This window comes from Anolis sagrei, chromosome 5, assembly GCF_037176765.1.
Source record: "Anolis sagrei isolate rAnoSag1 chromosome 5, rAnoSag1.mat, whole genome shotgun sequence".
In the NCBI taxonomy this organism is placed as follows: Eukaryota; Metazoa; Chordata; class Lepidosauria; order Squamata; family Dactyloidae; genus Anolis; species Anolis sagrei.
The window spans coordinates 78,741,303-78,766,768 of NC_090025.1; the positions used below are offsets into that span (position 1 = coordinate 78,741,303).

The window sequence follows — 25,466 nt, forward strand, 5'->3', positions numbered from 1 at the left end:
ATTATATTGTAGAAACTGCTTTTAATAACAACAATTAAAATTACGTAATGAAATTAGTTAAAAACCACTGGGATGAAATAGAGATCCAACTACATGACTCATGTTGACTTAGACTGAGCTTTTGCATTTTACTTTTTCTTGGGAGACATTTATAAAAAGTACACTAATTTATTTCTGTTGTCAGTAGTGCAGTAAAGGAAGCAAGCTACAAATCATCTAACTCATTGTTTACTAATAATATTAGGAAATTAATATTTCAACATTAAATTAATTTTTGTTTTGATTTTGTGTGCATTCTATATCCTAGATACAGTTCTTACAACTTTATCTTTGACTAGCATATACATTTACCTGTCTGGATGACTAAACTATTGGAGTAAAAGCTTGTAAAAAGGCAAAGGTTTTCCCCTGACATTAAGTCCAGTCGTGTCTGACTCTGGGGTGGGGTGCTCATCTCCATTTCTAAACCAAAGAGCCAGCGTTGTCCATAGACACCTCCAAGGTCATGTGGCCGGCATGACTGCATGGAGCGCCGTTACCTTCTCGTCGGAGTGGTACCTATTGATCTACTCATATTTGCATGTTTTGGAACTGCTAGATTGGCAGAAGCTGGGGCTGTCAGCGGAAGCTCACGCCGCTCCCCGGATTCGAACCTGCGACCTTTCGATCAAAAGCTTGTATGGTACACGTATTCAGTTTAAATGTTGCTGTTGTATTTCTTCTGCATTGAGAAACTGGACGCTTCTCAGCACTAAGCAGATAAAAGCAGCTACAATCAGATTTTTAATCTAGATGTATAAAACAATTTGTGATGAAAATATAGAAAAAAGAAAGTCTGGTTTAAAATTGTTACGGTCATTTTTCAAAATCTGGGTTCATGATCTAGTAAAGATATAATGAACTAATATGTCGGAATAATTCTAAAATACAGATTTCATCTAAAAATTAAATTATTATTTGGCTATTTATATTAATCCCCACTCAGTGCCTAATAACAGTTTTGTATTACTGAACATAAGTATTCCCATCTTCATATGTGGTCAAAAATGAAAGGGTTACCATTCATGGAACAACTCAGAATAAATGAGTTTCCTTTTCATTTTTAGCTGCCAGATTTCTTTTTCATTTTTGTGAGCATGCTTATACATAAATTGTAAATACTTTTGCTCTAACTTTTTATAAATCACTAGTAAAAGGATATTTATTTATCTATTAACCATCAAACATAATATTTTTTGTTTTAAAAGTTGTGTTTAGAATGCTATTTTAGGAGATAAAAAGAAACTACCACCTCAATAAAATATTCCCCACCTTTCTTAGAGCAGTAAGAGTGACTGGGTTTGTTTTTACCCATACTTATTAATTATTTGAGCTAACCAGGTCCTTTGGAAGGAGAAATGAACCATGCTATGAAGGAAGATACAATAATTGACCTGCCCAGGCTTTTTTCTTGACATGGATCTGAGACTGAAAATAATTGCTGTAACTAAAATGTAGCATGGGATCAGCATGCCTCTGCTGTTTCAAGAACACAAATTCTATGAAAATTATTTTTCCTAGAAATGATATATCTCTGTTCATAAATACAAGTATGATGTCTATGATATAACTAATACCTAAATTAAAATGCCATGTGTGAATGGGCCAACAAATAAATAGAACAATGTAATGGTTCATGTAGAACTAGGATGTTAAGGAAATAATTCTGTAACATCTCTAACATAATTCCTCCCAGGGTGCATCAACACTTTAGAATTAATGCAGTTTGGCACCACTTTAACTGCCATGGCTCAGTGCTGTGGAACCATGGGAGACATGGGTCCCTTCCACACTGCCCTGTATCCTGGACAATAGGGAATCCCTGCCTTCTCCAAGGCGGTTGGGGGAGTCCCTGAGAAATACCTTATGGTGCCAGTCAAGCATCCCAGACATCAGATTGACCCTGCATTGCCTGTCAGTGTAGAATGAGATGACCAAGTTCAGAGGGCTACAACAGTGACCAGGAACTGTGTTATTTTTTATGCTTATTTATATTTATGTATATTGGGTTTATGTATATGTTGAGTTATGGTTTATAGTTGGGTTGTGGGATGATGGTTTTTGTATTATGTAGTTGTTTTTTTGGGTAAAACTATGGGTAAAAACAATCTTGTATACCGCTTAGAGTCCCATTCGTGGGAGAAAAGCGGGAGAAAAGTAAATTATTATTATTATTATTATTATTATTACATAGTTGATAGCAAATGTTGACCTCTTCAATGACAAAAAAAGCTTTTGGGGGAGTTTGTTGTCTGATGCCACAGTTTGAAGCTAGCTTCAGATTGCATTAAATGGTCAGTTTAAATTAGATCTGAGAATCTACTGTATCTCTCAGGCAGAGACAGTTACCTACATCTGAACATCCTGCATTTAGGCAATAGTCATATTCAGACGAAGATAACTGTTGAAATCTCTGTAATATCTACCATAAGCCAGCCACTACATTTTCATGAAAAAGAATCTAGATATCAAGAATACAGGCTTTTTGCTGCTTTTGTCAAAGATCTCTGTTTCCTGTGAAGAGTCTCTTGTCTCCTGGTGTTAGAGGTCTGTTGCTCAAAGTCAATAGCTGTTGAAGTCAATAGCTAGGCTTTGTCTAGCTAGCCTGAAACTACATATTCCTGCTGCACACATACACATACCTTTCTGGCTTTAGTCAGAAATTTTGACTAGCTTGTTTTATTTTATAAAATTCTATTTCTGGCCCAGAGGACCATTTCAGTTTGTCCTCTTTTCTTTTCATATATACAAGCACCAAGGGGTGACCCTCACAGTGGCTCACAGTGGCAAAGTTTCTTGCAGTGGCAACAAAGCAAGGCAAGGCCTAGTCTATGACACTTTGTAGTATGTGCCTGTATAGTATATTTCCACGGATACGAGTGATCTGTTAACTGCTGTATGTTATCTATTTAACAGGTGCGGGTCCATGGACAGTAACAAAGTTTGTTGTTTATACACACACATTTATGGTCAATGACCAGCACCAAAAAATGTACAAACATCAGAATGAGAACATATGCATTTAGGCATTAAGAAACAATATGATACTTAAAACAGTATTAAACATTTATATGATAAAATGACAATGGTAAAAACTGGAGTAAAGCTATTGCTGCTGCACAAAACTAGAAATATAACAAACCTTTCCCAAAATATTTTCAAAAAATGTCATCTCTGCTATTCTGTGTGTATGTGCCTCCATGTCAGCTGTTGAATTCCATAGGATTTTCTCAGGCAAGAAGTATTTAAAACTTACTTACTTATTTATTTATTTAGTTTACTGCACCTGGTATTTGTTGGCTGTCTCCTATCCAAGCACTGGCCAGGGCTCACTCTGCTGAGCTTCCAAAATCAGATTAAATCTGATGCCTTTGGGATATTTCGACTATCACCTAAATCTGTGAACTCAGTGACATTCATAAATAACTTAAATGTGATTAAATAAAACAACTTGTGTAACATTGCTAACATTGCTTTTGTAAGACAAGGATAGCTAAGATGAGCCTCCATTTTCAGAAAGCCTGCTTCTGTAGGAAAACAGCAGGGAATATCAGAATGTTGGACTTTGAATTTGTACATTCTTGCATATACCTTCTTATTTAGAATAAAGTAGTCACAGGAATATTATTATTGTTTATTAGCTAGTGGAGTATGGACAGGAGGAGGGAGAGACTAGTATTCATTTTTGCACTGGGTCAAGTATGGGCCAATACAACCAGGAATAATTAAGGAAAGGTCTTTCCTTTTAGTATATGTAATTTCATGTCAGAATAATCAACAATTTCACACCACTGTGGAGATCCAGTAAAGATGACCACACACTTAGTATACACAGTACACTTACTTAGGGTTTATTATGCAAGCACATGATATGGCACAAAATGGTATAAAAATATGCCAGGCTGTGAGGCTGCTGTCCCAACCACCTTGAAGTCAGGAAAGCATGAAGTCAGCCTAGCATGTTGAAAACGGTTTTAGCACGGCTAGGCATGGGACAGGATTCCAACCCACAGAACTAATTACTGGAGCTTTCCGCTCTCTATTTCCTGGTTTGCTACCATGTGAGAGCCCATCAGCTTGGAAGGAGAGAAGGGGGCTCATTCCTCCCAAGTCACTTCTGGTGTGAGAGAAATGGGAGTCTGCAAAGACGTTGCCCAGGGGACACCCAGATATTTGATGTTTTACCATCCTTGTGGGAGGCTTCTCTCATGTCCCCACATAGGAAGCTGGAGCTGACAGAGGGAGCTCAATCCACTCTCCCCGGAGTTGAACTGCTGGCCTGTCAGTCAGCAGTCCCGCCAGCACAAGGATTTGACCCATTGTGCCACCACACCAGAAATGACTTGCAGTTTCTCAAGTCGTTCCTGACACACACAAAAAACCCAAGCCAGGAAGTGGAGAGCACAAGTGGTGTTTTTCTGTCTTTTGGGGGCAAAGGATTGGGGGGCAGAGGAGACAGCCACTCCACCTCCATAGACTGCTTTACCTTAGGGAGTGTGCAATGGCTGTGGAAGCACAATCTTGGATCTGGGATGGTGCAAAACTTCCCCAACACAGGGGAAATTCCAAATTCTGGAAGAGGATCCAGACTTTCCCCTTTGTTTTTTTAACCCAGGGTAAAACTGCATGAAGCATCTTATTCTGAGTCAACTTGAATCAGCTTGCGTGTGTTGTGAACACACACAAGCTAATGCAACTACACTGCTTTATTTGGCAATGTAGAATCACCCTCAGACTGGATCCTGGCAAAAATGCAGTTTGCAGATATAGTGCCGATATCTTTCATCATTTTATTGTAATATAACCATTTGAATATATGCCATTCTATTTAATCACTTCCCTCTCCACTTTAATGTGCACACAATTTATTCTTTATATATGATAGTGTCTGTATGTGTTTTTTAAGGGGTTGACATTACAAATCTTTAGGTAAAATAAGCTAAACAGAATGTTCAGTTTTTCCTTACTATTTTTTACTTACAAAGACATACTAAATCAGATTTCATTATGGGTGTTATTGTATATACTTGTGTAGAGGTTGACCTCATGTATAAGTCCAATGCAAATTAGGGGGCCCTAATTATGGCTTTTGATGTGACAAAAGTTGACAATCATTCTGCAGAGAAGTGAAAACACCAGAGAGGCATTTTCTCACTCAAGTATTCAACAATGCCTTTTGTCACTCTACTCAGAGAAGATCACTTTTTTATAAAAGTTAAAGTACAGTATTCACTTTTATTTTAGAAGGTGTTCTTTTAAGCGTCAGCAACAAAGTGCCACTGCCATTTTCTTGCTCAGGCATTCAAAAAGGCAAGAAGCAATTTCAGAGATTAGGGAGTAGAGGGTGTTGGTGTTTCATTTAGTTTTTCCTGTGACATACTAAGCTCCTACCTTTTGCTCCTCTACTCAGAAAAGGTTCTTTCTCCTCCCCTCACCCTTATTTAAAATAATTCAGGTACTTTTTTTGACCCATGGATAAGTTGATCATGGTTTGGGGGTTGATTTTTTTTTTTTTACAAAAATGTATAGAGTTATACTTGAGTATAAACAGTATGTATATAGCTTCTTTAAGTTCATGTTTTATCACTGTGAGCTATCATGCTTTCGATTGTAATGTTTTTGTAAATAGAAAAGTGTGAATTGAAATGTCCTGTTTAAACATATTAATATTTTAATTACTATCTACCAAGTTGTCTACATTTTAAGGTAAGAAATCCTTTCAGTTGTGTTGTGCTCAACTGAACCAAACCACATGCCCAGAGTAATAACAACAGGTTTTTGTTTTTGTTTGGGGGGGGGGGGAGGGTTATTCTACCGCTTTGGAATTCATATGAGGAACTATGCATTAGTAGGAGACTATGACAACATATCCTCTGCAAACAAAACTAGTAAATCAAGGGAGAGTTTATGGCCTAGATTTGTCTACTATGTAATATTTATATGAGCAGAAAGATCTTGTTTTTAATGCAAATATATTGTCTAAAAAGTACAATAGATGCCTCAGCAATAGATACATCACATAAGCCTGTTGGCTGTGGCAGCAATCTAACTAGACACATACCTGTTTCTTATGCTGAATGTCTAGAGACTCTTTTACTACACTACAGTATGTAATGGGACTTGAGCATCCACATATTTTTGTATCCACCGTGGGATGGGGAGAGGGAGTCCAAATCCCAACAGGTTCTAAGAATGTATTGTAAGTATAAGTCAAATGGGCATGCAGAATCAGATGTTGGTCAATTTAGGGAAGCAGAATATTTGTTATAAATATTTTTAATTCAAAGATTTTTGGAAACTAACATAATTAAGTATAATACAATCAAACATTTGGATTATGGGAAGCATTTAAATACCCCAAATAAGAATTAAGGGAATAGGTTTTCTCAACAATTGTATTATTTTATGCACACTAAACAATGATGCGATACCTATTTAATATTCCTGTTACATTGTTTTATATAGCAGTCCTTTCTAAGCTATCTGATTTGAGGAACTGATCCCCCCCCCAACATACAAGTTATTGGAACCATCTGCACCCATTAGCTCCAATTTTTGTGGGGTTTTGTGTGTGTGTGTGTGGAAACTCCCCAAGAGCCCACATTTGATGGATTGTGAACCAGCATTGGTTAATGGACCACCACTTTGAGTAGTTCTGTTATAGAGCAGTGTTTCTTCAATTACTTCATGTGGGGAGGCCGTGCAATTTCCGTTTGCCTTGAGAATGCTATATTTGTATCTATTGACTACACTTGTTTCTTTCTGTTTGGAAACTATCCAAGGGCCTGCAATAATGACTTGGGACTGGCAGAAGTCCATGGATCACCAGTTGTCCATGGACTGTTATAGACCACCGCTAGAGGAGGCAGGAATCTGACACAGAGTTATTTTTAAAGCATCATTTTATATTTCCAGTTGCTTTATGATGATATTCAACCAACAAGTAATTATGCTATACTTTGAATTGCATCATACATATATAGTTATATATTAAAAATGATATATAATTGATATATTTACAAATTGATTAATTTTTTACAGGATATGAAAAGACAGATGATGTTTCAGAGAAGACTTCATTAGCTGATCAGGAAGAAGTGAGAACGATATTTATAAATCAACCACAATTCTCTAAATTTTGTAACAATCATGTCAGGTATTTATAACCTATTTATAACTTATTACAATAGTTACAATATTTATAGTTGTGATAATTTGTATACAGTTTTAATAAATAGTGTCCAATTTGTCTTCAAAGATAAATCTGGTAGGAACTATCATGTGATCAGTCACTTTTGTCACAAGGGTTCTTTGTTAACAAATCTACTAATGACTAAAGCCTGAAAACACGTTTAGGTTACATTTTGAAATGAATACATTCATGTTTTTTAGATAAACCTGTAAGAAAGTATAGAGAGAAGACCTTTTATGGGTTATTGCTGTTAAACACTTTTAGTGCAAAACACAAGTTTGAAAACATGTTTCTAATTATAGTAATTCAACTAATCATATGCAAGTACCTGAATGTTATGTGATGCTTGTCTAGATCATTAGAATGCATTTCAGGGTCCCTGCAGTGCTTGAAGTTGTGGTTCCTGAAAGCTCCCTTGGTCTTTCTGATAGTGCTACAGGACATTGAAGGTATAATTCCTGAAGAAGCATCTTCTTCACTTCTTCAGACAGAACGAGCTGCAGTGGTAGTTATGTATGGGGGAGGAAGTGTGAGTGTGTATAAAAAGAGGGATGTGCATGTGTATAAATGGGCTGGAAGAGGTAGAGTCTCATTTCCTTTTGCAGCAATTCAGATATTGTTGGGAGAAGTCGTACTTTCTTCTTTTTTCTTTGCCACTTAAGTGAGAGAGTATTCCTTGGACTCCTTGATAAGCATTAAGAAACTGAAAGACAGTTTTCTTATTTGTGCTGCAGCTTCTTTCCAAACTGCAATATCAAAAGTGCTGAAAGCCCCCCTTGTTAGAGGGCCTAGGGCACTTATGCCAGCAAACTAGCATGTTTAATTGTGGGTTGCTGTTAGGGAGGGTAATGTCTGAATTTTCCCTTCCAGCAAAAATGTTCAATCTGCAGTATGTGGACACCATCTACTGGAACTTGGTGAAACAGCAGAAATAAAGATTCTGATATGGCCAATAGCCAATGAAAGAAAGTACAGTAGGCTTCCTCAGATACATCTAAAGTATGCTTGAGCCCATTGAGTACTTTGGAGGTTGTAGAACAAAATTGTCTAGATTTATTTTTTACAGGATATTAAGATTCTGAAGATTTTCAAGACAAATGTGATCATGTTCCTTAGTTGTTTTGTTATTTCTTCTTAAAATAAAGCAAAATACTTTTTTATTTAAATCTCTCATGAAGAAAATAAAGTTCTTAAGGTGCTAAATAATAGAGTGAAATCAAAAGAATCAATCCATTTTGCTATTTGTGCAAAACCAACTTTGGGCTTTTGTTACATGATAAACTGCTTTTGAAAAAAAAAAATTTTCCTATGGAGTGCAGAGAATCTGAAATTTCTCTTTAGACAAACCTAAAATAAAATGTTAGATTATGGTGCTATTAGAAATAGTTTTTAAGTGTATCATTTCTAGATTTATTATAATCAATAGAACATTTTTTTTTAAATTAGGATAGGTATTACAACATAATTTTAGATTGATTTTTGTTGTTTCAATCATTTTAAAACTACAGCAATTTAAGTTAAATATATATGTAAGTTATTAACTTATTAAGGAGTGGATTGTTCCATATTTTATTTGGTATTTTACAATTGAAGAGTGGACTAGTATTTTGAGCAGTATTTTTCTTTAATTTAGATCACTTAAAACAATGCATGTTTGTATATAAGCATTCCCTTAAAGCAGTGGTTTTTAACCTGTGGGTCCCCAGGTGTTTTGGCCTACAACTCCCAGAAATCCAAGCCAGTTTACCAGCTGGTGGGATCTCTGGGAGTTAAAGGCCAAAATATCTGGGGACCCACGGGTTGAGAAACACTGCCTCAAGGACCCATGACATACATTCCAAAGCACATGTATGCTTCTTGGAGTGACAACTGGAATGTTCTTTAAGTAATTTGGCTATTATGATTTAAATTTGAAGCTCTGTGAGAAATGAAAAAATGGTGTAAGTAGGACCTCCAGTGTTAAAAAGAAATAAAATTTATAAGCAATAATAGCTTAGTAGCACTACACTTTTCTGGAGGGTCATATGTACCTAGACTCATAAAATTTGAACCATTATTCAAACTTGTCAAACTTTTAGTAAATTCTAAACACAGGGTGTTGTAAAATTTTATCTGTAGCTCTTAACTACATACAATTTTAATCTCTGTCTCTTAGCACTGCAAAATACAACTTAATCACATTCCTGCCGAGGTTCCTCTATTCCCAGTTCAGAAGAGCTGCTAATGCCTTTTTTCTTTTCATTGCATTGCTTCAGGTAAGCTAGATGAGGTAAATATATATTTAATCATTGTATGTCACAAGGAAATTGACTGTTAATTGTTTGATATAACACTTCTGATAAACGTTCAGTAGAATACCTTGTTCTAAAGTAATATCTGCATCATATTTTTTAAGTATTGCAATATATTCAAAAACATGCATGCTTGTTGTAAAGCCTGTGCTTAAACTCATGTTAAGAGTTATAATTCTGTTAGATAAATAAAAAGAATATCTAAAAGAAAAGGGACTATTTCTTTTTATTATTATTCATAATAAATAAATTATCAAATTACATCCAACTAACTTTAACTCAAAATATACAATAACTCAGTTAAACAATTAGTCATATATCTTATACATTTAATCTCTGTGTGTACCCACCACCCATGTACTCATTTTTAATTATCGCAATATCTCAATAAACGATAAACATACATGAGAAATAAAATGAAAAAAGGGATTAATGGAAATAAATAATTCTGAGGTGATATGGGGTCAATTCTTAGAATATATATATTTGTTGAAGAAAAAGGAATAAAACCAAAATATTTTAGCATTTTGGAGAAGAGGTCAAAATAATCAAAAAGGGGATATTTCTAATGTTCTTGTTTTTATTGTGGGAACGAAGTGTAGATCTAGTAGACAATAGTAAATGAAGAATCATTTAATTGAATTGAGTACTGCATGTATGGAAGTAAGAAGTTGGCTGTTATATGTTACATTTAACATGGTTTTTTTTAATTCCTGGTTAAAATAATTACATAATACTTTATCTGTAAAATGAAGTTTCTTCCCCTTTTTTCATTCCTTAGCAAATTCCAGATGTTTCTCCAACGGGACGTTACACAACCTTGGTTCCTCTGTTATTTATTTTAGTAGTAGCAGCAGTTAAAGAAATAATAGAAGATGTTGTAAGTACTAAATAAAATATTACCATTATCATTAAATTATTAAATATTATCATCCAGTTGTAGTACTTAATGTTTATTTACCAAAATGAGAGATTTTTATGCTTATTTCATTATCTGTGCAACAAAGATCTCATTATCTATGCAACTTACAGTTTCCCTTTTCTTCTTTGCACAGTGCTAAGTACTTTCATATTCATTATAGCAATCTAAAATGAAATCAATTTTATTTCAGAAAAGGCATAAAGCTGATAACGTTGTGAACAAGAAGCAGATACAAGGTAGGAACAGTGAAATGCACTGTAAAGAAGAATAAAATCATGGACTACTGATACCTTTTGTTTTTATTACTTTTTATTACAGTAGCAGTTTCGTGATGAATGTTCATTATCCATGTCAGCACTAGAACATTTAAGGAACAAATGTCTGCTATAAAATATGGTTGAGAACATTAATCACCATGTGTAAATTGTTATATCCATTCCTAAAGCAATTGCTGTTTAAAATGTTAGACCACATAATCAGTAACAAATTCTAATATGAATATTTTACATTGATTAAAAATGTTTTTGTGTTGGTCTATGTTAAGAAAAAACATTATGTTTAACTACAATGAAATTTTTAGAAATATAAAATTTTGAAGCTGTGAAAAAATGTGATTTTTTTAAATTAAAAAAATACTAGCATACTTTGCGGATAGAGTCTTTATTAGTTTAGGAACATACAGCTTGGTGCAGCATAATATTATCTTTGTTCAGCTATTTAAAGTACAGGCAGTCCTCAACTTACAAACATCCGCCTTACAAACTACTCATAATTAATGAGTGTGAGAGAACAGGAAGTGAGAGAAGTGTACCCCTTGGAAGGGAAATTAACTTCTAAAAGAGTTATCAGGAAGAAAAAGGTTCTCCACAGAAGCTTTCTTACCAATCTTTGTTTCCAAAACAAGCCAATTTTTTCAAAGTCCAATGATCACAGGGACAGAAAGTTAGGTGAAATCTTTTGAACAAAGGAGTGTTAACTCTTCCCTATGCTATCCAAAGTGCATGTGCACACATACATATACACACACATATATATAATCTGGAGTGACACTTCTGGCTTACATAAAAATTCAACTTAAGAACAAACCTACAGAACCTATCTTGTTCGTAACTTGGACACTGCCTGTACAGAAAATTGTGGCATATTGGTCTTGCTTCTTTTATTACACATAGAGCTTTTCCCCAGGCATTAAAATCTCCAGTAGCTTCATGTTCCTGTACAATTTTATATTTCATGTTTTTTTCCCCTTACTTTTTTGTTATTTGTCAACCATTTAGTTGAAGGCATAAATACATTGTGTTTTTGTTTTATTTTGAAATTTCAGCTTCTATGTTTTCTTTTTTGTCTTTCACTTTTATAGTATTGAGAAATGGAGCTTGGGAAATTGTTCACTGGGAAAAGGTATGTCATTAGTTTATTATAATTGATTATTTTTAAATGGAAATAAGACTTGGATCCAACCAATTAGGAACATATGGAAAATTCTGAATGAACTGTTCTGCAAATTTGTGCAGAAGCAGGAGTTGAACTTTTTTGAAGTAAGCTCTTTTACTGGTTTTGTACTGTTGAAGAGCTTGGAAAATTTCTTAAAAATGGAAGAACATCTTATGATTTAGGGTTTTTTTCCTGTTCAATAATCAAAACAGTTCTGCTCTGAGCAGAAGGGACATCCCACACAAGGAAGGCTTTTTAAAATCCAGATTTATTGGTTCGTTGACCATTTTTATTTCTTTTTCATGGGTTACATAATAGCAATGTAAATATGATCATGGAAGTAAATTCCATTGGAATAAAAATGTACTTTTTCTGTGAAAATTACCTGCAGTGATTCTTACAGAGGACATAGATTATAGGATTTAATGAGAAAAGTCTGGTTGCTTTTTAAGAAACTTTAGTACCTTGGTGTGGTAAAGGATCAGCATTATTCGTGCTGAAATAAGATTGAAATACCAGCTCACTGAAATATAAAATGCCACTAAATTGTGATAATGGTAGATGATGGTGGTGTCTTAATCTTGCTGCATTGCAGCCATCAGCACTCGTTGATCAGCGTACAAAGAACTCCTAGTACAAGCTCGCTCTGTTGCACCAGAAATTTCAGTAGGAAGTGCATCATTACAGACCTTTCTTTCAATATACATTTTATTAGAAATATTTTTTCTTCATATTATGTAAACAATATTCTATGATCAATGCACCTTATTTATAATTTAGTAGCAATGCCACTCTTATTTAGCAAACACAATTCTTCTCTCTGATTTTGTTATTTATTAAATTAACCTTATAATTGGAGCTTTATGAATAGGCATCAGAAAAAGAGAATTTGTTCACAATGTTTTCATTGTATTAAATATGATTTAATCAATTTGGGTTACAAAAAAAAGTTCAGTTTCTCATTTAGAAATTTAATTAGATGGATTTACATGTGTCACCTGTAGATTAATGGCAACCCCATGAGTTTTATCATGGCTCCATATTGGCTTCATTTTTAGTCAGAAAATATTTTTCTAGCAATTTTCACAATGAGATCATTGTAGAACTTACCACAATGATATTGCTGAACATGTTTCTGTTGAATAAAACTATAGGCAGATGTGACTTCTTCAAACAGGTGCCTTTTGAATAGTTTACAAAAATTCAGCTTAGTTTCCCCTTGACATAAGACAATGCATCTTTAGTAGACTAAATAATCACGAGCTGTTCTGTTAGTTTCATATTATTAACCAATTCCTAGTTTTCTTTCAGGTAGATGTTGGAGATATAGTGTTAATAAAAGGGAAAGAATATATACCAGCTGACACTGTACTTCTCTCATCAAGGTAGAGATGATCATCAGTACTTCCAGTATAGGAGCTTTCTTCTGCCTTGACTTCATAATTAGTCCAAGGAAATAAAGAATAATCAAATGTACTATTTACCTCTAATCCAAATCATTAGTAACAAATTGAAGTATGGCTTTACTTAAAATTATTGTATAATATATTTAATAAAGTAACTGCTATAAGTAAAAACTTCAGAATAGCAGTTACCAATCTGTTTAATGAAAATATCTCGTTTCTCCAAGTTCTTCATAATAACAGTTAATATTCTAAATATTTAATATTAACTGTTGTATATATCTGTATTTCCTTGGATAACTTAATTTACAAGTCTACGCTGAACATATTGAACCACTTTTTTCAAAATCTATTTGATTGGGTCGTCATCAATGTTTGAAAAGACTACTTTAATAATCTGGATTTTAAACATAAGTGATCAATTGATAACATATCCACTGCTTTCGGGTGAAAATAAGGCATCTGTTATTTTAAACTGTATTTGAATGGAGCACTGAAATAAATATTTTACCCTATAAATTGGATTATTTCTAATATACATCCCAAGTCTTATCAAACAGTTCATGTTGCCAACTCAAGATTTGAAGAAAAGAAGGAAATACAAAACAGGACAGATTACAAATCACTGTGCTGTAATTTTTGTATATTTATAAAATTATTTTCATTCTTTGCTTAATGCAAAAATGGGGGGGGGGGGCAGAGAGCTGAAAGATGACAAGCGATCAAAAATGCAACCCTCTCTCCAATAAAACCAAAATAAAGATGGAAAAGAGTTAAAAGTTCACTTCTAATTATTTATGTTAAACAGTGAAGGAGGCCTGTGTTATTTTCTTAAAAGGAGTTCATTGTCACTTCCATGAGAACCAATTCACTCTTGCTGTTCAATCAGGACCCATCCAGCCAGGCCCAAAATGTAGGACCTGTCTCAGTTTTACCCGAGGCATCTAAACAAAGCCTCTGGTAAAAATGAATTAATTCTGAGTAAACTGAGGTTTCCCTGGTTTATTCTGCATTAATTAAACACGTCATTAGATCCGGATGTTTATGAAAGATCCGGATCTAATGAGATGCTGGGCCTGTGGTATCTGACATGTCATGCATTTCCCAGGGTTCATTCTCCACAGTCATTCCATACCTTTGTACTCCATACCTCTGGGCTCCCACCCCAGCCCCTCCCCAAATCCTTAGAGATGGGAGGGATATGGAGAAAAATTCCTGTGCGTGCCCCTCCATCTCTTCAAGTGTCATTTTCTCACACCATGAAGATGCAAGGAGAGGCTCCATGGCAACCAGTGACCTTTTCAGCAGGTTTTAGGGAATAAATCAGGGCTTTGGGGGGGGGGGGAGAGGTATGTATGGAAGTGCCCTCAGAGAAAGGGCAACCAGGCCACAGTATCAGCTTGAGATACAACTCCTTTTGTGTTCAGTGAAATTTATTCCCAGGTATAAATCTTTGGATTATAATAGTGAAGTAGAAATAGTCACAGAAATTGTGTGCTAGAAACATGGCTCCTTATTAAAATGGAAGCATTTCAGTCAGTTATTTTTAATTTAACTCAGTTGCCATCCAGTTCCAAAAGCCAACATGTCACCTTTAATTAGTATTGCCACTCCATCTAATTGTACTCCTATAGAAATGTATTAAATAAAAGAAAATACTCATTTTGAAAGACTGGAAGGAATTTTTAAAAACCATTTTTCAAATGTAGGGATATATTTCTGGGTGACCAAAACAATGATGGGTTCCAGTTGTTGTTGGTTCGCCTCTAAAAACATAAATAAAACCATTATCTGAAAAGGAAACTAACAAAAGTATAAATATCTCCCATTATCTGTCCTTACCAAACATAATTTCCAGTGCTACAGTTTAAATATCTCAGATGCTTTTATTTTAACTAATCATTTGTTTTTCTTTATCTTTGCATTTTAAAATATATCAGATGAAATATACATTCATATGCAAATTGCAATCATATTTTTCCTGATCTAAATAGATTTTGAAAAAAGGAGTCAAATCATGTATTAATATTATTGTTAAGTAATTTCCATCTTTCTCTTTTTCTCTTGTCCATTTGATTTTCCTTCTACTTCATTTTCTTCTTCTGTTACAATGTTTTAAAACTGGGTAATATAGGTTGCTGTAGGGGAAATAGTGAAAGTGACCAATGGGGAGCATCTCCCAGCTGATCTCATCAGTCTGTCAACAAGGTTAGAATGAACTGGGATCAGAAGATGTGTATGTGGGTCCTCATACACCAAATTAAGATAAAAAGAAAGGTTTCTTCCATACATCCTTTAAACAAATTCTATACAAATTATAGCAATAATAGAGCATTAAAGGGGATGAGAGTTAAAGAGAATCTTGCTTGTGCTAAAGCAATAGCAGTACATTGATTTTGGTTGTTAAAGATCTTATATATTCTGCTGATATTCATATTTACTATGTCATTAACTATTGATTTCAGTGGAACATACCTCTGAGTCAACATGCTTAGGATTGCATTGAAACAAGTAAAAACATAAGCTTATTTAAAAATATAGTGCTTGTTTTTCTTGCTTTCCCATTAATGCAGAAGTACCTAATTGAAATATTTCTATGAAGATTATATATTTATGTTTTAACTAATACACATATTTGTACTTCAGATAATCTCTTATTTTCAATAGTGTTATATAACAATCCAAATAATAGCAAGTGCCATATATTTAAGATTTGTTGAGGACCCTCTGCACAATTTAAATATCATACTCATTGTTTTGCATGCAGTTGGAAAATACCATATTTACTTGCATCTAACACTTACCTTTCTTAGCTAAATTATCTTCCCAAAATTAGAGTGTACATTAGATTCGCGTCATACATTGATCTTAGTGCTGATCCAAAGCAAAGGGGGGAGGCTACATCAGGAGCACCTGGAGCTCTTATTTGAGGGACGTCATCTCTAATTGAATTGCTGTGCCATCCTGGGATTTGTAGTTTGGTGAGACACCAGCTTTCTTTGGCAGCCCCCCATGATCCCAAAGTACAGCCCCCATGACCCCATAGCATTGAGCCAGGGCAGTTCAAAATCGAATCATTTATTTTGGTCATAGACCAGCACAGGAAATAGAAGTCGCATTTTCATACAAAATTAGCACGTTTAATACATTAAAAATATAAATATAATTACTGAAGCACAATAAGGGTGAGGGAGCGGAAGGGGAAACAGGGTAAAAACATACAATGCACAGATCCATCACCAAATTGTACATTCAGGGAAGATGATTACTGTAATGCACACCTTTTTTGGCCAAATTACAAAGAGTGCACTTTTTGCCGCTGCACATTATGTTTGTCAGCAAATAGTTTTTTTGGCTTCAGGGTTTTGAAAATTCAGTGGCACATTAGACTCAAGTAAATATGGTATTAATATTTTTATTCACAGAAGTATTGCATGATACTTCAGAATTTGAATAATCTTTGTGTTGTTATTGTGACCGATTTTGCTAATCAAAGAGCCTGATTTATATGATGTTGATGTCTTTTTTACTTTTTAAGTATGTCTGAAATGGAGTATCTTACTTTGGTTTTATTTTTTTGCTGTCTTGTTTATTTTTGAAATTCTACAAAATATGCAGCATAGTGTTATGCATGTTCACTCAGCTTTCTCAGACTAGTGGGATTTAATCTTATCTAAATATGCACACAGTTGTCTTACAGTACAATTTTATACATGTCTGTGCAGATATGAGCCTCACTGAATTAAATGGGATTTACTCCCAACAAAGTCTATAATGACTTGCAGCTTCAGATTTATTAAAATGTATTAAATACGTTGCATATTTGATCTTAGTCTTGACATCAGTAGTCAGTTAAATTATTGGGACTTCTTCTGGTTGAGACTAACAATCAAATGTAGACATTAACATGTACAGTGAGTTGCCATATCTGTGGGCTCAGGATTTGTGGGTTCAACAAACAGTGGATTCAAAGTGGATTCAAAGTGGAGGCAGCTGAGGAGTCTCCTGACTTGCCTTCCTCTCCATTAGGTTCCTTTCTCTTTGCAGTGGGAAAGGCAAAAAGAGAAAAGGGTTAAAATGCACTTTGCCTAACAAAAGAAACACAAATATCTGTTTGAAGTTTGAGTTTGAAGGGAGTTGAGGGGAAAGATATCAGCCTACCCTGCTCCCACTGCATTTCTCTCAAAGAGGAAATATGCTGGACAAACTGGATGTTAACCCCTCTCTCCTTTTACCCCCCACACCCCAAAAGAGAAAAGTTCGCCTTGAGGAAGGGGCCTGGTACTCACCAGATCATCCCAATTGCAGCCAATCTCTCCCCAACCAAACCATTCAAAGACTGTGTGCCTAGCAGCAAAGACAGCCTCTCCTGCTGCCCTATGCCATTTTATTAATAGGAGCGTATCCATGTTTTTGGTATCCACACAGGGTCCTGAAACCAAACCCTCACAGATACCAAGGACCCTCTCTATTGATTAATGAATTTACTGAAATATACTAGTTAGGGGGGGGGGGGGGTAAGCCATTTACATTTGCAGAAAATATAGCAAGAAAAAGGTTCAAAAGTGAGAGATTTCTCATCTAATGTTAATTATATTAAATAATATATACAATAATCTTGAGCGGTGTCAATAGCTTCTGCAACACACTTTATCCACTCCTGTTATTAGCTTATAAAACATCAACTGTATTTCATAACAATAAAGAAAATCATAAATCATGGTTTAATTCAGGCTTATTCAAAAAATAACTTGAATAAAGTGTTACCTCAGTTTGAATGTAAAAGTAAACATCAGTTCTTTTTAGTCCTTGAAATGAATATTTGAAATTAAGACCATAAAATTTAAAATTAAGTAAAGAGTATCCGTCTTCATCTTGAATTTTCTGCTTATGTAAGCAGTTTAAGGTTCAGTGATTTTTTTTTCTCCAACTAGTTGTACAAGAGATTGTGTATCTCTGCAGAATAATTTAGTGCTGTGTGCAGGCCTGGAGGTAGTGACTTTTCTTTAATGAACCTAGTCTGACACAAACTTCATAGGGTAACTCATAAGACTTCAAATATTCTTGCTATTTAAAATATATTCATGAATGAATATTCTCTGTTGCTTAGGTTTTAACATACTTCATAAAAATAAAAAACAATCATTTTCTGGAAGTGTAAAAGTTTTTTTCTCGCAGAAATTTAAAGGATCAATAGCATACAGAATGGTGTTGTGTATCAGTGTTATCTTAGAAATGGATTAATCTTTTAAAATTGATCTTTCCTTTTTTGTAAGTGAACCACAAGCAATGTGCTACATTGAAACATCAAATTTAGATGGTGAAACTAATCTAAAAATAAGACAGGTAAGAAACAAGTTGTTCTCAGTCATTTATCTCATATACAGTTTTATTTTTGTATTGCTTCCAGTTAATGTACAGTTAATCAGTTGAAGCATATGTCAAAAGGGAATGAATGTGTATGGGAATGGAACCACTATTCATAGATTTGTATGCCCTTTACACTGCATGCGTATCATTGAATGGAAATTAAGGGCTACTGCTGTATTTTGCAAATATAGTTTCATTAGGGTCTGTGAAGGGGATGGCATTAGATATCTGTTTTTGTTATTCTCCCAGTAGATATGTACTGTGATATGTGAGATTGATTATCACACAATCTGGATTTGTTTGGAACAGCAAGTGTCCTCTCAGCTGTTTCACATACATATTCTACAAACTACAAGAAAGGAGATTCCATCTGAACATTAGGAAGAACTTCCTGACTGTGAGAGTCGTTCAGCAGTAGAACTCTCTGCCCCGGAGTGTGGTGGAGGCTCCTTCTTTGGAAGCTTTTAAACAAAGGCTGGATGGCCATCTGTCAGGGGTGCTTTGAATGCAATATTCCTGCTTCTAGGCAGGAGGTTGGACTGGATGGCCCATGAGGTCTCTTCCAACTCTATGAATGTAGAAAAGTATACTTTATTTTACTAACTTGTGTTGGCAAAAATGATGCCTTCTAATATGGTCATTATTTCAAGAGATGTTTCTTCAGGACAGAATATGTTTAAAAGTAGAGCAGGTTCATTAAATGTTTTTTTTAATTATGTCATGTAATTAATGTTTTTTTAAATGTAGTTTATCCATCAATTGTTTATAACCTGGGATAATGTTTTGGAAATAGCCATAGCATCATACTGTGGCTTTGAATCCATTTTGATAAATCACGCCGCTGTAGACTTAATTATAACTGGAAATTTTGTAGTCTGCACAAATAAAAAATAATCCTTTCCAAAATATCAATAGGGTTAATACTAAACAAGCCTAGATCTTTTGAGATAGAATGATGTAGAAACTAGGCAAACAAGTGGTATAGGTTAGTAAGGGTGATTGAATGTAGGTCTTTTGTGTGCCACCCATATGACTGCCCCCTCTTGAGGCCCCTTGCATTGCCAAAGTGAGGAGTCAATGAATACTATTGCCTTTCTCAACTTTGCTTCAAAAAAGTAGTGGGAAATTAGGGTGGGTGCCCCTTAGAATATTGTTTCTCAAGATTTTAAAAGTTAAGTTAATAGATCAGTTCCCCGTTTCTTCTTTTCAGTGACTTCTATCTCAACTTTCTGCTGTATAGAAAGCTTCTGGCCAGTTCTAGAACCTGGTGTGTAATCTGGTGCTATATTGCTCCTACAGAGTTCTGAGCTACGTGTTTATTGGCAGCTTAGTTGTTGTTTCCAGAGGGCTCCTTTGTTCAGCCTACATCTTTTTTCTTAAGACTTTCCAAATCACTCTCTTGGCACTTAGCTTTCCTGGGTCAAACATTCTCAATAATTCACTCCTCTCTTTCCTGACTCTGGCATGATTACCTGTCTTGCCTCTCTACCTCCTCAGCATCTCCTTATTTCTAACTGTCCTGTGCTCCCTTGACTTCCCCCTTAATCTCCCGTTAAGTCTTTTGACCTTATCACACACGGGAGCCCCCCCCCCCGGTGCTCTTTCGTCAGCAGGCATGGCAAAATGGCAGGCATATGGGGCAACTCTGTCACCCCTCACGCTGCTCTGGTGCAGCGTCGCTTTCCCTATCATACAGGGGAAGCGTTACCCAAATAAGAAAGAATCATGCTGACTCCATTGGAGCCAGCACAACATGGGAAGCTTCCCGTGTTCCGGGCAAAGTGTCCAGCGATGCTTTCACCCCAGCTGGGGGTGTAGCCACAACTGGAAATCACACGGCATCATCTGATGGCCGCCGTGGGGCTCTGTCCCCAAAGAATGTTCTAAGCATCCTAGGGTGCTTATTTTCAGCAATGTGATGAGGTCATAGATCTCAGGGTTCCACCAGTTACTGAAACAAAAAGTTTTCCTTTTCACACAGGGATAGCCCAAATAACACCTCCGGTAAAAATGAATTAATTCGGAACAAAGCAGGGTTTTCCCAATTAATTAGATACCTGATAAGACCCGGATCTTAGGTAATCCACACAGGTGTGGGCCCTGTGTGGATTGGGCCTGGGGACCACATCACGTGATCCCCGAGCCCAATCCACATGGCCATCTCAGTTTTCTGGGCTCCAAAATAAGTCCTTCAAATTTAAAACAACTTACCTGGCTGCCATTAAGGTACTCCTGGAGCCCTCTTGGCATGTAGAAATGTCATTCCAGGAAACCGGGGGATGGCTTATTTTGTGGGATTTTGTAAGGGCTTATTTTGGGAGGCTTCTGGTTTTCTGGGTGCCATCCCAGTAGTTACCGGAATTGCATCTAGACGCCCTGCCCAGGAAAGCCTGGGTTTGGGGGTCCTTGTGAGGACAAAAACTCATGCCGAAGCGGGATTTTTTTAACCTTCTTTGGTATGGATTTTTCCCCTGTCTGGAAGTGCCCTAAGAGATAATTAGATAGCAAAGTTCAGAAATTTGCCACAATTTAGCCACAGTTAAATTAGCAAGATTCTTAAACTGGATTTATTTTGTTTACATAGGGCTTGCCATTGACATCTGATGTGAAGGACATTGATAGCTTGGTGGGACTTTCAGGAAGAATTGAATGTGAAAGTCCCAACAGACATCTCTATGACTTTGTTGGAAATATCCGACTAGAAGGACATGGGTATGTCATAATCTGAATATGAATTTGATGGGTTCATCATGCTTTTATAACTTGTAGAGGTGAAACAAATGCATTTTAATGCATTTGAAAGCAAACATTATGTTATAACAAGTTATCTATGCTTTTTCTTTGTGGTCTCTATGCCTCATTCAGATAGGTTTCACACCTTCACAGAGATCTAATTCGAAACTTTCTAGAACTGAATAACTTAATGGGATCCCCTCTTCTTCCATATCACTACATGTTAAAGCCCACAAAACTACTGTTACCTTATTATTTGTGACTTCTGCTTTACCCTCCTTAAATCTTCATACCTTTTTATTAGCCTTTGAATCTATTACTTTAATTTACTTCTGAATAACAGGAAAAAATCCACTTCGCTATACTTAGGTTATTTCTGTTTTATCTTTCCTAAACTTTTTTTCATTCTTCTCTATGCTTCCCTTTCTATGGCCTCCACTCTGTGCCACCTGTGGATTCATGATATTGCTATCAGATACACTTATGGAGTGCTTGTATTGTTTGGAGGAGACACATAATATGCAAAAATGCACAATTTGCCAAGCTATTAAAAATACCCCAAGCTGTTAAAAATGGAGCTGTTTGCTTGAAAAAGTCTTATAATTATGGCACTAAACTCAGCTCCTCCTCCTGAAGTTTCCCTAAATAATTTTTTTAAAGGGGCCTCATGGTATATCCTCTGTCAACCCATCATGTCCAACCTCAGTACCAAAACAGTTTCAGTGTCAACAGTAATAGCCTCATCTGCAGTTCTGATCCCAGAGACATACAGGCCATCCACGTGTGTGTCAATTATATTGGAGTAAGGAGATTTGGAACAGATGTCTATCCAAATCAAATCACCCACTTCTCATAGCTTGGGAAAGACCAGAAAACATCTAGCTTCTCCATCATTGTCACTGACATGAACACGGACAGGAGAAGAGAAAAATATAAACATGATCCACATCCAGTGATACCAACATTAGCTCTGGAATCAGTGGTCAAGGTCAATTTGGTTCCTTCAACATCTACTGAACAGCATGTTCCAACTTGACACTTTATACAAGATAGTGAACATCACTCCCCCAGACTGGCACAATGTCACAGTCTGTAGGTAGACCTTAAATTCCTAGAGAGAACACTTTTTGAGGTGGTCTCTTAAGTAAAAAGAAGCATTTTTTTGTAGCCACAGTTTTTCGCTTTTCCCAGTTCTGTATCTTCTATCCATGATGAATTGGAGGGGGGGGGGGGGGATAAATATATCAGTTCTTTCAATTTTTTAATTTTTCCATTGATTGCAAACTGATATCTTAAGATGGGAAAAAGACATAAACAAAACATTACATTAATGTTAATATTTTATTAAATCAGTAGTTTAATTTGAATTCACTTTCATTCCATCTTTTTAGAACTGTTCCTCTGGGACCTGATCAAATTCTTCTTCGTGGAGCTCAGTTAAGAAATACACAGTGGGTTCATGGTATAGTTGTCTACACAGGGCATGATACAAAGCTCATGCAGGTTTGTTTTCTAATTCTGAAAAACCTTTTGTTGTTTTTATTTATATGCTTTAGTAATATATACTTGCTTAAACATGGCCAGCCAGTGTTTATGATATATCTATGCAGGAGCACTGTATTTTGGTTACAAGGATTTAGTCACTACCTTCCTTTCAAGCGTAGTTCTTTTGACTGCTCAATCTACTTGAAGGTGACCCCATCTCAAATAACAAATGATAATTTATGCTTTGGACACAATTAAGCACACATTGGCAAAAAAAAACTCAGCTCTGCTCAGCTCATATAATTGCATAATTTGAAATATGTGAGCGGATACAATTTTAGTTTTATTTTACTTTACTGTCTTATAAACTGGTGTTTAAAATTTGCTTTATATGTTTCATAGAAAAACACATGTTTTTGGTTCATATGTACCCATATTGGCAAGTGACTTTTTTCACTTCTGGAACAGAAGTGTATAATTGCCTTTCATATATTTTTGTGGACAGTATGAATATATAGTTTGAAATCAGAAAATCAAAATCAAATGTGGATGTCTTACCTGTAAACTCTCTCTTTATTTCAATCACAGAATTCAACAAGCCCACCTCTTAAACTATCAAATGTGGAAAGAATTACAAATATCCAAATTCTGTTTTTGTTCTGCATTCTTATTGCTATATCTTTGATTTGTTCCATTGGGTCAGCTATATGGAATCAAAAACATGAGGAGAGGGACTGGTATATCAATCTAAACTGTAAGCATCAAATATAATTGTATCATTTGTTGCCAAAGTTATGCTTTCATTAGATTATGTTCACAAAACAAAATCAGTGTGTCCTATCCTTGTGATAGTAATGTCAAAGGACAGTATTTGTCTGCATGCTAGTTAATGATTTCATGTCCATACATATTGATCACTTATAGCTTAAGTTATATGCATGTGGTAATGTATACTTGTGTATACTTATATTGATACCTTTTTAGATCAGTCAAAAAACACAAACTATTCTATGCAAGCTTTCAAAACCCCATCTTTCTTCATCAGACAAAGATGTTTATTGTTAAAAAAGAAAAGTGGGAAGTGAAGATGTTAGAGCTAAACCTGCATGGTGTTTTGATATGGTGTGGAAGAAAGTAGGTTACCCAAGCCACAGTGGTGCCATCAGGATAACTAGAAGTACAAGGCAATAAAAGAAACTCAGAATGTGATTTCTTTGTTCATGGAGAAGATTCAAAACTGTCCCTATGCAGTACAAAGCCTACCAACTCTTTTGTCTTTGTATTGTCAAGGCTCGACTTCAATGTTTTATTAAATGCAAAACTCTAAAGTTTTATCTGAGATAGTATAATCTCCTCTGCTTCAAGAACCCATTGCTGTCTGGCTAAAATGGTTTTCTTCAAGTGATACAAATACAGGAGAAGCCACACTGATTGTAAGACAAGTTGTGGTACATATTGAGGATCCTTTATCCAGAAATCTGAAATACTCCAAAATCTGAAATTGTCCACATGGGTGGCTAAGATAGTGGCACCATTACATGAAATATAAATGCACTTCAACTTTAGACTTGTGTCCCATCTCCAAGATATGCCTTATTTATTTATTTATTCCCCACTCCATCTCCCAATAAAGGACTCCAATGGCTTCCGATCATAAAAACATAATAGATACATAAAACAACTGAGTGACATGACTGGATGATAACAAGTCAAAATTAACACAAAAGAATCAACACATGAACAATTATTATATAAAACATTTTAAACAAGCTTTTAAAAGTCCAAACCATTGCATTGATCAATATGAGCCATGTAGTCCATTTAGTGGTTAAGAATTCTTACTTTATAGAATCATAGAATCAAAGAGTTGGAAGAGACCTCATGGGCCATCCAGTCCAACCCCCTGCCAAGAAGCAGGAATATTGCATTCAAATCACCCCTGACAAATGGCCATCCAGCCTCTGCTTAAAAGCTTCCAAAGAAGGAGCCTCCACCACACTCCGGGGCAGAGAGTTCCACTGCTGAACGGCTCTCACAGTCAGGAAGTTCTTCCTAATGTTCAGATAGAATCTCCTCTCTTGTAGTTTGAAGCCATTGTTCCGAGTCCTAGCCTCCAAGGAAGCAGAAAACAAGCTTGCTCCCTCCTCCCTGTGGCTTCCTCTCACATATTTATACATGGCTATCATATCTCCTCTCAGCCTTCTCTTCTTCAGGCTAAACATGCCCAGTTCCCTAAGCCGCTCCTCATAGGGCTTGTTCTCCAGACCCTTGATCATTTTAGTCGCCCTCCTCTGGACACATTCCAGCTTGTCAATATCTCTCTTGAATTGTGGTGCCCAGAATTGGACACAATATTCTTTAGCCATTGTCGAATGCCTGTTTGAACAACCAAGTTTTCAATTCCTTCCTAAAGGACATGAGTGTGGGTGCTTGCCTAATCTCTCTGGGGAGGGCTTTCCAAAGCTGGAGGGGGGGGGGGCATATGTACATATATGCAAATGCAGGCACTCCAAAATCCAAAAAATCCCACAACTCTTCTGCTCTTCAGCATTTTGGATAAGAGAGATCCAACCTGCAATGCATTTTAGACACATAAA

The 25,466-nt window shown here is 35.7% G+C and overlaps 1 protein-coding gene across 4 annotated transcripts in view; it reads left to right on the forward strand.

Annotated features, from left to right (window-relative positions):
• Positions 1-25,466, forward strand: part of ATP8A1 (ATPase phospholipid transporting 8A1) — a 94,644-nt gene that overhangs the window by 14,389 nt on the left and 54,789 nt on the right. For 2 of the 4 annotated variants that reach the window (XM_060778462.2, XM_060778461.2), the window contains exons 2-11: positions 7,081-7,195; positions 9,387-9,486; positions 10,304-10,402; positions 10,635-10,680; positions 11,805-11,845; positions 13,190-13,263; positions 18,558-18,627; positions 21,236-21,363; positions 22,776-22,887; positions 23,458-23,623. In XM_060778462.2, coding sequence (XP_060634445.2) covers positions 7,081-7,195; positions 9,387-9,486; positions 10,304-10,402; positions 10,635-10,680; positions 11,805-11,845; positions 13,190-13,263; positions 18,558-18,627; positions 21,236-21,363; positions 22,776-22,887; positions 23,458-23,623 — 951 coding nt within the window. Of the gene's footprint in view, positions 1-7,080; positions 7,196-9,386; positions 9,487-10,303; positions 10,403-10,634; positions 10,681-11,804; positions 11,846-13,189; positions 13,264-15,415; positions 15,490-18,557; positions 18,628-21,235; positions 21,364-22,775; positions 22,888-23,457; positions 23,624-25,466 lie in introns of all 4 variants that reach the window. The other 2 variants (XM_060778460.2, XM_067468790.1) reach the window with 1 other exon arrangement.